General features: G+C 37.1%; 1 protein-coding gene across 4 annotated transcripts in view; it reads left to right on the forward strand.

Moving 5' to 3' along the window:
* Positions 1 to 14,744, forward strand: part of RAP1A (RAP1A, member of RAS oncogene family) — a 77,918-nt gene extending 63,174 nt beyond the window's left edge. For all 4 annotated transcript variants that reach the window (XM_055404068.2, XM_055404064.2, XM_055404066.2 and 1 more), the window contains 5 exons: positions 743 to 799; positions 3,422 to 3,562; positions 5,457 to 5,600; positions 10,910 to 11,025; positions 14,054 to 14,744. In XM_055404068.2, coding sequence (XP_055260043.1) covers positions 743 to 799; positions 3,422 to 3,562; positions 5,457 to 5,600; positions 10,910 to 10,996 — 429 coding nt within the window. In that variant the 3' untranslated portion in view covers positions 10,997 to 11,025; positions 14,054 to 14,744. The remainder of the gene's footprint in view (positions 1 to 742; positions 800 to 3,421; positions 3,563 to 5,456; positions 5,601 to 10,909; positions 11,026 to 14,053) is intronic.
* Positions 14,745 to 17,517: the final 2,773 nt, after the last annotated feature.

Genomic DNA, 17,517 nt, shown 5'->3' on the forward strand with positions numbered 1-17,517 from the left:
ATCTGTACCTTGAGTGCTGAAACACTTTTCTTAATACCGTATTTATTAAAAATTTTCCAAACGATTAATATTTGGTACTTTCTTTTGGCCAGCCTTCTCTTCTTCTGTAAAACCCTGGGAAAATAGAATTTAGTACATAAAATTTCACCTTATGCACACAGCTTTTCCAAAGGAGTACTTTTTTGTTAAAGTCTTGAGAACTGTATGAGTTCAGTGTTATTGTGTTTGCTTTATCTCTTCAAATTTTACTTTGTATTAAATTTGGGGCACATTTGAGTAAAACTTTGACGACTTGAATGTGATAAGTGGTCAGAGTTTTCTTTACCCCAAAATCTTGGCTATATTTTGAGCTACTTGGTACTTTTGTGCCTTGTTTTGAAGATAATATAAATATACATACTTTACGCTATTTTTTTTCCTTTTAAAACTATACCTTTTTTGCTGGTTTTCTTAAATTGCAGAATATGGCCTTTGACTTCTAATAATAACAGAAATCAATGTTCATATTTAAGGGTGGTCAGAAAAATATCTAAACTCAGCATTAACAGTCCTGGTAGAATGTGTTTGAGCCCTTCTATTCTTTATTATACTACCAAGTTAGGTCTCCACCAATACAGCAAACTGCTAGAGAAAGGCTTTCAGTTGTTAACAGGAACTTTGAGTGAAGAGGTGGGAGGAAAACAGAGTGACATTTTGATGTTACTTTTTTATTCTTCTCCTCCGCCAATCCCGACCCCAACAGCAAGTTGAAGTAGACTGCCAACAGTGTATGCTCGAAATCCTGGATACAGCGGGAACAGTAAGGATGTTTCTTTCTCTCTCTCTCTCACTTTTTTTGGTTAGATTTTAATTTGTAAACAGGTTTTTGTCACCTGATTGATTCCTCTGAGTAAAAACATTTGTTCTGATTAAGAACTTAAGTCTCTAAATGTAAAACTTAAATTTTCTTATATACATTAAACTATTTGATGTACTTAATGCCCACATATCACTATTAAATTGTATGTTGAGTTCACCTACAGAATATGTGTGTGGAGTTTCTTTTTTCCTGTGTTGAGGTGAGGATAATGCTATTACTGCCCTTTAAAAAAAAGGTATTTAAGGTATTTTAAATCCAGAATTTTAGTTAAAATAGGTATTTCTCTGGGCTTAAATAAGACTGTCTCTTGATACCATGGTAATTCATTTATTTTAAAAATTGCTTTTGCTTTTTATTAGCATTTTAACATCTCAAGGGACTGGTGATGGATAAGTGTTTTCTGACAAAAATCTTTAGGATTATTTCGAGCCTCATTTTTCATATCTTTAAATGAGTATAATGATGATAGTACATTATAGGGTGTTTGTAATGATCAAATGGGGCTTCCCTGGTGACTCAATGGTAAAGAATGCACCTGCCAATGCAGGAGACTCGGGTTTGGTTCCTGGGTCGGGAAGATCCCCTGAAGAACTAAACGGCAACCCACTCCAGTATTCTTGGCTGGGAAATCCTATGGACAGAAGGGCCTGGTGGGCTGCAGTCCGTGGGGTTGCAGAAGAGTTGGACGTGACTTAGCAACTAAACAACAGCATTGATCAAATGAGATGGTGACTATAAATCATTTGGCACAAAATACCTATAATATAGTTAATGAACTCTATGTATTTGCTTTTATTTTCATTATCTTCACTTGTCATTACCTTTTTAAGTTTTTTTTATTAATTAATGATGTTTTATTCTGCCACAAAAAATGCACACATTAAATGATTTTTTTTTCTCCATATGTATAGAGTTTTCATATTAGACAATGCTCTAAAATGAGTGGCATTCTTAAATGTTTTAAGATTCACAAATATCCCCCATTATAATTTTATAAATGGTGAGAAAGTTTCAGATTAAAAAACATGAGAAGACTGGAGTAATTAGAGTACAAATTATACCATCTTTTTCTGTCTTTTTGTGGGAAAATGGATCTTTATTCCAACAGGAGCCTTGTATCAGCTGAATTGAGGTCTCTCCCTCTTGCCACTTTCCCCAACCCCCAATTTTCCTAGCTTCTGAATCAGCAATAATTTTCATTTGTTTCCAAAGACCCCAACAGTTTAAAAACTTAGAAAAAAAAAGAAAACTTTCTACTTCTTTCTTTCACAGCTTCCACAACTGTGAGGACATTCTTCTTCCTCTTGTCCAAATTAAGGAAGTTTTCCTCCACTGCAGAGATCCTCTGTTATTTTCTCAAATACCTTGTATTTCTCCCATCCTAGCAGTCAGCATGCTGTGTTATAATTTTCTGTATACTTGTCTATCCCCAGTGCCTTGCATAAAGGTTGGAAAGTAGTTGATGCTCATTAATCTTATTCTGGATCAGTTCTTTCTCCTTTAGGATTGCTCACCTTCTCCAACACTGCTCTAGTCCAAAGTGTTGGTAATTTTGGTATCCAAATAGAATCTTTATGGGTAATATAGATGATTTAGTAGCTTGGCTTGTCAGTTTCTTGACCTCCACTCTGCTGCAGTCATTCATTCCCATGGTCCTTACCCTAGACTGTATGATAACCAATAACGTAATACCATGCTGAATTTCATTTTCAAGTGTCTGACTCTTCACTCACTTCCTTTCAAACCTTTCAACTTCTCTGGAACCTGCAGTCTGTTTATTCTAACATCTTTGATTGTCCCTCATATCCTCAAGCTCCACTTTACGTAGCTTCAAGCACATAGTGTGTCATTCAGAATACGTCCCTCACATATATCCTCAGTTCCCTTGACTTTTTCAGCAACCTTTGATCCAGTAGATCATTATCCTTCTTTGTGAAAATTTCATTCATTTGACTTCCAGGAAACAATAGTTGCTTGGTTTTCTCCCTGTATCATTCATTGTTTCTAAGTCCTTTCCTAATTTGGCTTCATCTCCCCAACCTGTTAATATTGGAGGGCATCAGGGTTTACTCCTTGAACTTTTCTGAAAACGTTACCTTGGAGATCATCTTTTGTAGCACCAAAATAATTAAAATCTGTATATATAAAAGAATTATATACAGTTTTTCTAAATCACAAAAACAAAGTGAGGACTTCCCTGGTGGTCCAGTGGCTAAGATTCCACCCTTCCACTGCAGGTAGCATGGGTTTAATCCCAGGTCAGGGAACTAAGACCTGCATGCCACAGTAGCCCAGCCAAAGAAAAAAAAAAGTGGTCGCTATTTCCCTTGTAATTCTACAGTTTATTGTTTTTAGTCAGGTAAATAGGAGGCAGGAACATTCACCTCACATTTTCCAGAAGCTGTGTATCATGTCTTAGGTTTCCTGTCACTATAACATGTAATAAAGAATTCAGTAGCTAACTTGTTATTATTCTGATATAAATTGTGTTTCCATTTTATTGTTTCAATTCAGTACCTTTAAGGAGTCATATTTATAATTTATTGCATGTTTTTATTATAGGAGCAATTTACAGCAATGAGGGATTTGTATATGAAGAATGGCCAAGGGTTTGCACTAGTATATTCTATTACCGCTCAGTCCACGTTTAATGACTTACAAGACCTGAGGGAACAGATTTTACGAGTTAAGGACACAGAAGATGTAAGTATTTCTCTCTATATATAGCGTATTGCCATCTCTCTGTGGCCAAATATAAAGTATCCATTTTCACTATCAATAGGGACTTGAAGGGTATCTACCTTGTGCCTAAAAGAGGCCTGGTAACCAAAAACAATTTTAAGCTTTCTAAATTTACCTACAGATAATATACTGAGAGGGTGTCCCAGGTGGCTCAGTGGTAAAGAATCCACCTGCCAAGCAGGAGATACGGGTTCAGTCCCTGGGTCAGGAAGATCCCCTGGAGAAGGAAATGGCAAACCACTCCAGTATTCTTGCCTAGAAAATTGCTTGGACAGAGGAGCCTGGCAGGCAACAGTGCATGGAGTTGCAGAAGAGTCAGACACGACTTAGCAACTAAACAGCAACAGATATGCCAATGAGATGGTTAGAAATGCAGCCCATGAAGTGAAGGACACGTATGTAAAGTTCTTCTTTCTTCGCTGCACTTATGACCCACCATGTGCTACATGGGTCACAAGTGTAGTGAAAAAAGAAGAGTCAAAGAATACTTGGTAGCAGAAGGAGGACTCAGGTTTTGCTTGGAAAGGCGGTAGTTAGTTAATGTTCAAATACATTATTAATGTTCAGAGAACATTATCACAAACGATAATGCTATGTTCCCATTTCTAAAATTCTGTCGGTACAGTTTTTACTTAGTTATTTCCTTTGAATTATGCTAAATATTTTAATTAACTGAGTTTTTATAATTTTATTTTTGTTTTAGATTTTTTTATTGTGGTAAAATATACTGTTTTAGAATTCTTATTTGATGAATAACTTTGTGCCTTTTTACAAAGATGAAATCTGTATTTTACATGTTTGTCTCAGTTTTGAGTTACAAAGTTCCTTTTCAGAAGCTGTTTAAGTTAGGGTATAAAATTTCATATGTACCTTCCTTTCTGTTTCTGTGTGTTCTCACTCATTATTAATGGGAACACAGGCACCTGCTCAGCACCATAACTTTGGGTAATATTGTAGGCAGGAGGGATTTGCACCATATGACTCATGACCAACCATAACCTAATGAATAGTTCTCTTTCTTCCCATGACTAATTCATCTAAGAGAGTTCTTTTTTCATAGGCAATTACATGCAAATCACTGAACTCTGATAATGTTAATCTCTTTATCCCATGTAATAAACTAAAGATTGAATCATAGATTGAAGACATAGCTGCTCAGTGGCTTTATTTTTAGTCTTACTCTTCCTTCATGTCTCACCTAAGCTAGTTTTCAGATCTAGAAGTAAAACTTATTACTGTGTTGGTTGTGCCATGTTTTTGATGTTTGTTGGTCCTGTGAGTTGAGGCACTTAAGACACACCCAGACCATTGAGTATGTTCTTCTCTGTATTGCAAGCGTTTCCTTTTCCTTCATTTCTACTTGGAATTCAGCCATTAGCATGAGTCCACATGAGAATTTTGGGGTTATATTCTTGAAATAATTTTAGCAGATCAATGTGGTAGAATCTTGTCCATTTTTTTCTGTCTCTTCCCCTTTCATCTTCTCCCAACACACATACATACACCTTTTTTAAAGCACTTGGTGAAGCTTATGGGCTTCCCTGGTGGCTCAGATGGTGAAGAATCTGCCTGCAGTGTGGAAGACCTGGGTTCAGTCCCTGGATTGGGAAGATCCCTTAGAGAAGGGAATGGCTCCCGCTCCAGTATTCTGGCCTGGAAAATTCCATGGACAGAGGAGCCTGGCAGGCTACAGTCCATGGGGTCGAAAAGAGTCCGACATGACAGCGACTTCACTTTTCTTCAGTGAAACAAATAATCCTAACACATTTTAGTTGGTGGAGAGTAGTTGCTTGCTTATAAGAAGCTGAGTGACAAGTATGTTAGTTGCTTATTATATGTTTTTTCCTTTCCACAGGTTCCAATGATTTTGGTTGGCAATAAATGTGACCTGGAAGATGAGCGAGTAGTTGGCAAAGAACAGGGTCAGAATTTAGCAAGACAGTGGTGTAACTGTGCCTTTTTAGAATCTTCTGCAAAGTCAAAGATCAACGTTAATGAGGTAACCAACAGCTGTGAGGCAGCACAAATAAGTGCCTTTTTAGTTTCCCTTCTTTCAAGCTAACAGCCAAAAACAACTTTTTAAAAAGAAAAAGCAATTTTCTTTTAAGCAGTCTTCATCAGTTTATGGAAAGCACTAAGGAATTCCTAGAAACTAGGAATGTCTATAATGAGAACACATATATTTACCTTGTTGGCAAAGGGGACGTTTAAGTTAAAGAAAGTATTTCTTAAAGTCCTGCTAAGCCTCTAAATGATACACCAGAAAGTGGTGTGTAAGAATTGGTACGTCACCCTTGTCTTACAACAATTAACTATGCAGATGTGTGTAAATAGGTTGTAAAATTCAGTAGAAAAATACAGAAATCAAGGTAGTTACTATAATAAACTTATGTTGTACAGAAAGACATCATGTAATTTGAGTCCTGTTTCCCTTTGGTGTATGACTCAAAAGGAAGAATCTGTGTGAGTGGATGGATACAGAGCTATAATTCACTCTGTCTTTTAGGCCTGTTAGAGCAGGTGTACGAGGCTTTTTCTGTCCGTGACTTAAGCATTCCGCTATCCTGAGAATACAGCTGGGGACAGGAATGCTTAACAAGTAAGCTTGTCTGCCTGGGTGTAAAGGGCCAATAGTTTACTGGATCCCTAAAAGATGAGAGCAGTTCCCAACTGCCATCACCACATCCAAGCAAAATATTAAGAGGTTTCCTTGCTTTTGTTAATTTTAACATCAGGCTTTAAAACAAACAAAAAAAATGAAATAAACTTCTTTCCTTTCCTAGTAGAGCAAAAGTTCTCATTTGCCAGCGTGCTTGCCATTTATTTTTAGGACTTCCCTGGTGGCTCAGACGGTAAAAGCGTCTGCCTACAAGGCGGGAGACCCGGGTTTGATCCCTGGGTCGGGAAGATCCCCTGGAGAAGGAAATGGCACCCCACTCCAGTACTCTTGCCTGGAAAATCCCATGGGTGGAGGAGCGTGGTAGGCTACAGTCCATGGGGTCACAAAGAGTTGGACACGACTGAGAGACTTCACTTTCACTTTCTTTCTTTTGCCATATATAGGATCACAGGTATCAGAATTCAGCACACCACATAGATGACAGTTAAGGCTGGGTTAGGTTATGAGAGTCTTCTGTGTGTTTTGCTTGCCATTCCTCTCTGGCCTTTGCTTCTTTCGGTCTCTTTTTCTTGACTGATATTATAGTTGTAGACAATGACCAAATTATTTTAAACACGTGGCATGAAAAAAATTTAAACTTGCTACCCATCCTCTGTTTTACAAAAATAAAGAATGTCAAAGCTTGCCTTTTAGGTAAAACCAGCTTAAATAAATACATAAAAATAAGAAATTCACCGATTTTATTTATTCAGTGAGTATTCATCATGTCCCTGTGTGCCTGGCTCTGTGTTAGGCACCAGTAACACTCATCTGGACAGACACTGGTCATGCCCTGAAGAAGTTTACATACCAATGGGGGAAAAGTTCTGCTCTGATCTTCAATAACACTTACTTCTAATTCACTGCCAAGTAATGAAAGGAAGTGTGAAATGCTTCCAGTTTCAGCTTTCCCTGTTGTAGAATTATGATTTCATAGACGTTATCTTGAAAAACGTGGCTAACCATAATTTTAATATTTGGTTTAGTCTTATTCTTTGAGAATTATCTAAGAGAGATAACTTTGAGATAATACACATTAAGATTGATAGATGAGCTTGGCTAAGGAAATAGTAGTGCCAGGTCACCATCTGCAGCATGATTGGATCTGGTTCCTTTGAGATCTAGTTGCTGCATCCTTGTGGTCACCCTCACTGGTACCCACCCACAGATTTCATAGGGCCCAGCTAGAGCTGAGCTGGGCCAGGGTCCAGGGACCAGAGGGGACAGGAGGCATGTCTTACTTTTCAAGCATTACCTGTTTGTGGGAACTTAGGTGCTGCTAAACCTCCCTCTGGGATGGCCTCCCTCCCTCAGAGGCCTGCTGCATTGGAAACCAGTAGCCTCATTGAAGTCAGCTGTTGACATGAATGTTTTTAAAACAAAAATAGAGAAATGATACAACAAAATGAAATACATTAGCTGTTTAAGGCTCTTTATTCTTTTGGAAAACATACGAATGTCATGCTAAAAATTCTTGAGCATATAATAACTTATTTCTTTTAATATTTCTGTCTTGATAGCCTGATAATCCAACTATAGAGTTTTATGGGTAATTAATAGTTTCTCAGACAGCTAATACCTTAGAAATACATATGTGATTTCTGAGTGCCTGAAGATAGAGGGATCCTGCTTTAACACAATTCAGCTCATGGGCTCAAGTTTGAGATCATACAGGGACATCCTGCTTAACTAAATTGCCCTCTTTAATTCTCTACTGTCTATATCACAGAACATATAATATATAATTTTCTAAAACTTGTTCACATCATTTTGTGAACAAGTTGTGTTCTGAAAGTAGTACATGGCTGTATCAGAATCACATCAGTCTTAATCAGGAATTAATTGTTCTTTGCTGATGTTAAAATAATAATTGGAATCAAGACATCCCAATTGAGGAATGACAGAGGGATTAAGAGATTATTCTGTGTTCCCTTTAGATTTTTCTGTAGTTCAGAAAGATGAGGAAGAATCTAGGCTGAGGACTTTCAGCATATCTAACCAAATAACCATAGTTTGAACTTGCCCTCATCACTGAACCAGCTGCTACTGTGAGGTAGGCACCATTTGCCAAAGAAATCCTTGAGGATAATAAAACAAAACCAGTTATCATTTTGTTTAGTACCAGAAACCCAGACTGGCTAGCATGAAGAAATGTGCTGTTTTGATTAATTTACTATTTTAGTTTATTCCTTTTGTTATTTTTCACTTTATAGCTTATGTATTAAAGCTGAAGAACTAATGAGATTTTGTTTGTGTCTCTGCATATTAAGCATAATAATAAGTATGGGCTTCCCTTGTGGCTCAGCTGGTAAAGAATCTGCCTGTGATGCGGGAGACCTGACTTTGATCCCTGGGTTGGGAAGATCCCCTGGAGAAGGGAAAGGCTACCCACTCCAGTATTCTGGCCTGGAGAATTCCATGGGCTGTATAGTCCATGGGGTCTCAAAGAATGGGACACGACTGAACGACTTTCACTATGCATATTAAGTTTTTGGAGGATTTTGGAGTTGTGAAACAGAAACTACCATTTTGTTAATAAACTCTTATGTTTTCAGCTTTTCTAGAAATAAGATAATAGAATTAAATGGTTTGAAGAAAATGGAACTGAGTAGGATGGACCGGAAGGAAAAAAATATAAATGAAGCACTTTTATAGCTTTGAATAAATTGTTTGGTAGTGGTACCCCCCCTAAACAATTAATTTAGGCTTGTGATCTTGGGACCATTAATTTTTTTTTACTCTATAGTATAGCTGCTATATGGGCTTCCTTGTTGGCTCAGACAGTAAAATACCTGCCTACAGTGTAGGAGACATGAAGGGAATGGCAGTCCACTCCAGTATTTTTGCCTGGAGAATTCCATGGACAGAGGAGCCTGGTGGACTACAGTCCATGAGGTTGCAAAGAGTTGGACACGACTGACACTTTAATTTTCACCTAGTTGCTGTATAATATTGGGCTTCCCAGATGGAGGAGTACTAAAGAATCCACCTGCCAGTGCAAGAGACACAAGAATGTGGGTTCAGTCTCTGGGTCAGGAAGATCCCTGGAATAGGAAATGGCAACCCAGTCCAGTATTCTTGCCTGGAAAATCCCATGGAGAGAGAAGCCTGGTGAGCTGGTCCATGGGATCACAAAGAGTCAGACATGACAGCAACTGAGCATGCTTGCTGTACAATATTATATTTTATAGGTGTACAGTGTAGTGATCATAATTTTAAAGGTTATACTCCATTATAGTTATAAAATATTGGCTATATTCTCTGTATTGTATAATAAATCCTTATAGCTTATTTTATACCTAAAAGTTTGTACCTCTTAACCCCCTACCCCTATATTGCCTCTCCCAGCTTCTTTTCTTCATGGGTAACAACTAGTTTGTTCTCTGCATCTGAGTCTGCTGCTTTTTTATTATATTCACTAGCTGTATTTTTTAAATTCCACATGTAAGTGATATTATACAATATTTGTCTTCTCTGTCTGACTTACTTCATTTAGCCTAATGCCCTCTAAGTCCATCCGTATTGTTGTAAATGGCAAAATTTAATTATTATTTATGATGAGTAGTGGGCTTCCCTGGTAGGTTAGAAGGTAAAAGAATCTGCCTGCAGTGTGGGAGACCTGGGTTTGATCCCTGGGTTGGGAAGATCCCCTGGAGGAGGACATGGCAACCCACTCCAGTATTCTTGCCTGGAGAATCCCCATGGACAGAGGAGCCTGGCAGGCTGCAGTCTGTGGGGTCACAAAGAGTCAGGCACGACTGAGCAACTAAGCCCATGATGAGTAGTATTCCATTGTATGTGTACACTACATCTTCTTTATCCATTCATCTGTTGGTAGACACTTCCATATCTTGCACTTGTAAATAATGCTGCTATGAACATTGGTGGGCATGTATCTTTTCAAATTAGTGTTTTTCATTTTGGATATCTGCCCAGGAGTGGAATTGCTGGGTCATATGATAATTCTGTTTTTAGTTTTTTATGAAACCTCTATACTGTTTTCCAGAGTGGCTGCACCAGTTTACATTCCCACCAACAATATATGAGAGTTCCCTTTTCTTTACATCCTCACCAACATTTGTTATTTGTTTTCTTTCTGATGCTTGCCATTCTGACAGATGTGAGGTGGTGTCTCATTGCCATTTTGATTTGCATTTCCCTGTGATTAGCAGTGTTGCGCATCTTTTTATGTGCCTGTTGGCCATCTGCATTTCCTCTTTGGAAAAATATACATTTGGCAGAGTGTTACTATTTGGTGAATATGGGAGAAGAAAATACTTAAGTTTTTGGTACTAATCTTGCACCTTTTCTGTAAGTTTGAAATTTTTAAAAAATAAAGCAAGTATAATTAGGTTTTTGAAGCATAGAAGATTCCGTGAAGAATGTGACTTGTCTTATTTCTTCACTACTAATTCTTTTTATTAACTTGTTACTGAATGTCTAAGAGCAAATGTATTTCTCTCATTGTAAATAGGTAAGTCCTGCTTTACCCTGACTGAAAATCAGCTGGAGCGGCTGAGACCTGCTGATAAAGTGGCAAAATACAAACCCAAGAGCAGAATAATATTTAACAGAATCAAGATTGTTTTGTGGAAAAAAGTCTCAAATATTGGTTTAAAAAGTACTACTTTTTTCTTGCTTTTATTTAGATATTTTATGACCTGGTCAGACAGATAAATAGAAAAACACCAGTGGAAAAGAAGAAGCCTAAAAAGAAATCATGTCTGCTGCTTTAGACCCACAGTAAGCAGCAGCTCTGAGCCAGGTAAGGTGCTAAAAGCAGAACAAACACCTTTCTCATCCTCTTAGGTTGGGCTTTCCCCAACGTTAACCACTTCCCACTTCACCTATTGGGGTATTTCCAGGCTTCGGGTAATTTGTAAATGTAAATGTGTTATATAACTTGTAGATACGTTCATCTGTTGGAAAATTTGTCTTTTTCTCAATGAGGATCTAGGCTGCCTAAGGGAGGGCAAGAATCATATCTGCTTTGCTCCAGAGCATCCCCAGTACCTAGTATAGAATGGGTATTCAAAAAATAGTGGTTGAATAAATAGAAAGCCTTCCAAGGTCACACCCAAATTCATACTGAATTGAAGTGGAACAGTGGTTCATCTGGGAAAAAGTGAGTTTTGCCTCTCCTTGAATTAAGCAGAAACAAAAGCATGTAATGTGCTATTTTATGTCTGGCTTGTTTCACTCAGAAATGTTTCTAAGACTAATCCTTGTTGCATATAGCAGCAGTTTATTTTTATTATATGACTACACTAGCAGTATATTTATGTATTCTGCTATTGATGGACATTTGAGTTCTTTTCAGGAACGAGTATGATTCCTGTGCACTTTCTTGTACAAGTCTTTATGCACATATACATATATGCATATGCATTTCTGTATGTAGGAATTGAATGACCAGACAGTACAGTGTATATGTGGTTAGCTTTAGTGAAACTGTTAAGAAGTCTTCCAAAGTAGCTGTACCAGTTTACACACATACCAGCAGTTTACAAATTCCACATCCTTCCCACGTTTAGTATTGCCAGTTTTGGGGACTTGAGCAGTTCTGCTGGGGGCGGTGGTATGTCAGTGTGGTTTCAGTAGTCGTCTCCTCTCAGGGATGGGTTGGCTTCTTTCAAGCGTTTCTTCTGTGGGTCTCTACGTAGTAGTCGACTTTGAGTAGCGCTTAAGTTTTCGTTAAGTGAACCCATTGGACAGAAATTAGTGGCAGCATTGAAGCTGCCTGTCAAGTGAGAAACCAGGCTGTGTGGGGCCATTTGTTCGTTTTTCTTTAATTATATACTTAAACATCCCCTGAACAGTTTCTGCTTATGTTCATCAACTCTGTAAACATTCAGTTCAGTCGCTCAGTCGTATCTGACTCTTTACGACCCCATGGACTGCAGCACGCCAGGCCTCCCTGCCTATCACCAACTCCTGGCGTTGACTCAAACTCATGTCCATACCATGAAAGAATATTTTCATGAAGTGGGTTTATGATGTAATTTGATGCTTATATGGGACTGTTACTAAACTTGGTCCACTTAGAGGAAAGTCAGTTGCTCCCCACTTGAGAGTTGGTTGTGCTAACTCTTGTGAGTCCCTTGGGTCCATTTAGTAGATTACCTCTTCCAGAGCACCAAATTAACTAATATGTGCTTCCTTAGAGATAGGAACAAATCTCTCTTAGGGGAAACAACTGAGTAATTATGCCCCTTTTTGAAATAAAGTAGAGGGAAAGCAGAAAAGTTCATAGGTTGCTTCTGGTAGTCAGACTTTGGAAAAACAGCTTCTGGCCACATGGTTGCTTTAGGCTTTTAGTGAAATCTTGAGTCAGTAACTATGAATCATCAGCTCTCCGAAGAGGATTATTGATAAAATTGCTGCTATTTGCGTTTCTTTAGGGAAGGGTACAAAGGTAAAAAGAAAAGAGAACTCCAGTTGCTGTTCTGAAATGTATTTAACTCTTTTATAAGTTAGTTGACTGACTCATTTTTATCATTATCTTAGCTGACTCTCACCAAATTTCCAGTTCTCTGAAAATGTCCTTTTAGCTTATGTTTAAAGGAAGAGGTGCCATCTTCTGGCCTATTGTGAATATTCATTCATACACACACTACAGTGTATTACTAGGAGTTTTACCTTAGAGGAAAGAAATCTTGACTTAAATCTAGAAATAAGACTTTCATCCTGGTTGCATAAATTCTTAGACTCTGGTAGGTAATTCAGCCTTCAGTATATTTAATGTTACCCAGGTGCCTGTTTGATAATACCAAATAGTTGGTCACTTAGCAATCAGAATACTTTGCAGAGCTATTTGCTGTGATTACAGGCTTGAAGTGCCATGTTGATCCCATTTAAAAGGTACTGAGATACAGAATAAATTTGAACAGCAACTCTTAAGTGTTTTTAGAAAGAGTATGTGAACCTTAAGGGCAGCTTATCTAGCCTTAACCGTTAGGCAAAATCATTGAAACACATTAGTCTCTTTCTGATATGTCCTACTTTTGAAAACGGAGGAAAGAAATTCATCTTCAGGAAATTACTCCTTTAACCTAATTCTTTTCTGCTGAATAGTAAACCTTACTTTGAATTTTCTGCCCTTGAAAACAGGCATCAGCTATTTCTGTATCATCTCTTTTTGAGCTAGCCTAAATTGGAAGAGGTAACCCTAATATGGAGTTCCCTGGTATCTCAGATGGTAAAGAATCTGCCTGTAATGCAGGATACCCGGGTTCAATCCTCGGGTTGAGAAGATCCCCTGGAGAAGGGAATGGCTATATTCTCCATACCCACTCCAGTGTTCTTGCCTAGAGAATTCCATGGACAGAGGAACCTGACAGGCTACCGTCCATGGGGTCTCAAACAGATGGATATGACTGAACGGCTAACAGTAATACTTACAACCCTAATAAAATAATCATAAAATGGTTGAATTAAAGAATTTTCCATGGAAAGTTGATGCAGGCATGAGTTATTTTCTTAGTAGAAAAGGAGCTTTTAAAAATAAGGTGATAATGGGGTAGAAATCATCACTGTTTTCCTCTGTACAGACAGGACTGCCGGATATATTGTGAAACACTAAATACAATAAAACTGTTTTTTAAAAACATTTTTAAAGAGAGTTTAAAATAACCTTGTTACTATATCTGTTTAATATATTTAGTTATCTAGTGATCAGCTAAAATCATTTCTTTCTATAATAGTAGATATCTGTTTACTATCATGTTCTGACATTAAGAGATTAAACATACCTATAAATATATATATATATCTGTATCTATTCAATGTTCTAGATTACAGGAATGAAGAACTGTTGCCTAATTGGAAAGTGCCAGCATTCCAGACTTCAAAAAATAAATCTGAAGCGGCTTCTCCTGTTTTATATATTATGTGAAGAATTTAGATCTTATATTGGTTTGCACAAGTTCCCGGAGAAAAGAATTGCTCTGTGTATATCTCTTGGAAAATAAGACAATAGTATTTCTCCTTTGCAATAGCAGTTATAACAGATGTGAAAATAAATATACTTGACTCTAATATGATTATACAAAAGAGCATGGATGCATTTCAAATGTTAGATATTGCTACTATAATCAAATGATTTCATATTGACCTTTTTATCATGTTTCCTCCCTGTCAAGCACTAAAAAGTTGAACCATTATACTTTATATCTGTAATGGTATAGATTATGAAAATTTTCCCTCAAACTCATTGCAGCAGATAACTTTTTTGAGTCATTGACTTCATTTTATATTTAAAAAATTATGAAATATCATTCTGTCATTATATTCTAATTAAAATTGTTTGTGCATAATGCTTTGGAAAAATGGGTCTTTTATAGGGAAAAAACTGGGATACTGATTTCTATGGCTTTCAAAGCTAAAATATATAATATACTAAACCAACTCTAATATTGCTTCTTGTGTTTTACTGTCAGATTAAATTACAGCTTTTATGGATGATTAAATTTTAGTACATTTTCATTTGGTTTGTGTGTTTTTGTTATTGTTTATAGATTTAAGGCCTTTATTTTATAATGATCACATTGTTTTAAATGCAGCAGTAGCTCCTTTCTGACTGGTACCTGCAGAGCACTTGGCTTTAAACCCCTAAGTAAATGGTGATTTCTCTATGAGCAGACCTTGCACTTTCTGTTCTATATATATTTATTCCTATTATACAGTAAAATACATCATACTACATACAATAGTTTTGTATATTCTCTCTTGATCTTAAAGATTGTATCTTATTGAATAAAATATCCCACTGTGTATTATTTTTATATGTAAAAAGATAAGTTTACTGTATCAGGGTTTAACTTTTACTATTTCCAGTCTTCCCCAGCTTGTAATTTCATCAAGGAAATCCTTTTGCCATTGTTAATTTGTTGAGTATAAGTCCACCATGAAATGTTATGTAAAATTTTTCAGATTTGCTTTATAGTATTGTAGATTGAAGTATCTAAGAGAAGTGGGTGAAAGTGAAAAAGCATATAAAGGATGTGTCAGTTGCTTTTTTTTCAACTGTGTAAGAAGTAGTATAGCGGTGGTCATATGGAAAAGGTTGCTAAGTTAAAAATTTTAGCTGGCTATATAGTGGTGCTTTTCTTTTCCTTCCCAGTTTTTTTCCATTTTTTACAGAAGTTGGGGCTTAAGTAGATCATGGACCTAGAGTGATATGACTTATGTATGCCATGAAGTAGAGCTGAACAGCTCATTAGCCACTTAAGTACTGGAGAAGGAAAGAAGCTTGGGAAACCCTGTGCCTTGTTACTGAATATCAAGGAGACCAGTCCTAGAAAGTCTAAATCATTGCTCAGGGATCTAGACGCTGTCTCATTGCAACTGGGTGTGAAGTAGTGTTCACGCCTTGCTGAGACTTTCCAGGAGTGTGGTCAGCCCCATCAGTTACTAAATTGACATTTAAAGATCAGATTTCAAATGTAAGTTCTGACCAACCTGAGAAAATGTTAAAATATTGTAAAAAAAATTTTTTGGAAATTGTATACTTTTAAGTTTCTAATAAACTTAGTTACCTAATACTTACCTTCTGCTGATCCAGTTATACATATGTCTGGGACTGAGGGGCCAAAATCTTCTAAATGCAATAAATTTAAAAAATAAGTGAAGCATTAGGGCCAGTCTGTCCAGGTCAGTGTGGCATATTTTAAGGTCCTCTAAAATCATTCTGCTTTAAAACACACCTCTCAAACATTCCTTTGGACTTAAAATCCTAGACAAATATCTCATAAGCGAGCAAAACATTTCTAGATATTACCTGTTACATAGATTGTGTAGTTATTTGCCAGATTAAGTAGGAATTATTTTAAATAAGAATAACTCCCAAGTTCCAGTCTGCTTAAGGAGTAGCGTGAACTCCATGTCCTCTGTTTTAGAACATGACAGGTACTGGATTTGTTACATCTTATTCAGTCCACTTGGGAATAAAGGTAGAATTGTGAAGAAATATGCCCTTGTGGCACACAGTAGTGTGCAGAGCAGAACCAGCTGAAATCAGAGATACGCATCGCTATCTGAAAGAAATCTGCCATTGCTGAGCAAGAGGGAAAGGTATCCTGGCAGAAAGTGAGATAGATGTGCTTTTATAATGTCTCTGTGTGAAGTCCTTAGTCTTGGTCCCATAGGGAGGGTACCTGAAAATAATGGTGTATTTTTATAGCATAAAAATTTTAAAGTCCTCAAGGATGTTATTGAATCTCATATGGTAAATATTCAAGAACTGATACCATATTAGTATTTATGGCTATTTAAAGTATAATAACTTTGGTTATATGAGTAATATTATGATTTAAAAGAGACTTGATGTCATAGTTGATTGTTTGCTCTTTCCCATGGTGAATACAAACAACTTGAATGGCTTGTAAGTGCCCCCAAACAATCTTAGTTTTAAAAACTTAACAATAAATATGTAATCTATAATTTTACCCTCCACCAGAGGGAGCTTCAGTATCAGTTAACGCTTCTACCAGCATTGAATTAAAAGTATATATTAAAGCCATCTATTCTGTAAACACTGCGTGCCTCACCGAGAGATAATAAGAGGTCTTCCCTCATGAGTTTGTAATTGGACAGAGAAGATACAGGAAATTCATCTGAGATATGAATAGTAATTCACTATTGTGGCCACAGGGTAAATTCTCTTAGAAATGTTTCAAGATGGATGTTGGTGTTACTCTCTTCCCCTGCAACTTTGAACTGATCTCTGGCACCTTGATTTGCCATCATAACTGGTGGCTTTTACTCCTTGGTGAAACAGTATGCTTCTTAGAAGTTAGAATATACTTGGAAAAAGTTACTCCTTGGGAATATACTGATCTTTATTACCAACTTTATTAAAATGAGATACTTGGCCTGGGACTGTTTTTCTCCACATATGAACATTCTTCATTTTCTGAACCTCCCAATTTCAAATTTTTTGCTTCATTATCCTCGTAGGTACATATGTCTTTGTTAGCTCATGATCGAATTTTTGTTTTCAGGACTGAGGGACAGAAAGATATAAAGATCACCTTAGTATTTGCCTTTATAAGCAATCAGAGTAGTATGTTGCTGCTGCTGCTGCTGCTAAGTCACTTCAGTCGTGTCCGACTGTGTGACCCCATAGATGGCAGCCCATCAGGCTCCCCCGTCCCTGGGATTCTCCAGGCAAGAACACTGGAGTGGGTTGCCATTTCCTTCTCCAATGTGTGAAAGTGAAAAGGGAAAGTGAAGTCACTCAGTCGTGTCTGACTCGTAG

This window comes from Moschus berezovskii, chromosome 4, assembly GCF_049115385.1.
Source record: "Moschus berezovskii isolate FMDL1 chromosome 4, NW_MosBer_1.0, whole genome shotgun sequence".
NCBI lineage: Eukaryota > Metazoa > Chordata > Mammalia > Artiodactyla > Moschidae > Moschus > Moschus berezovskii.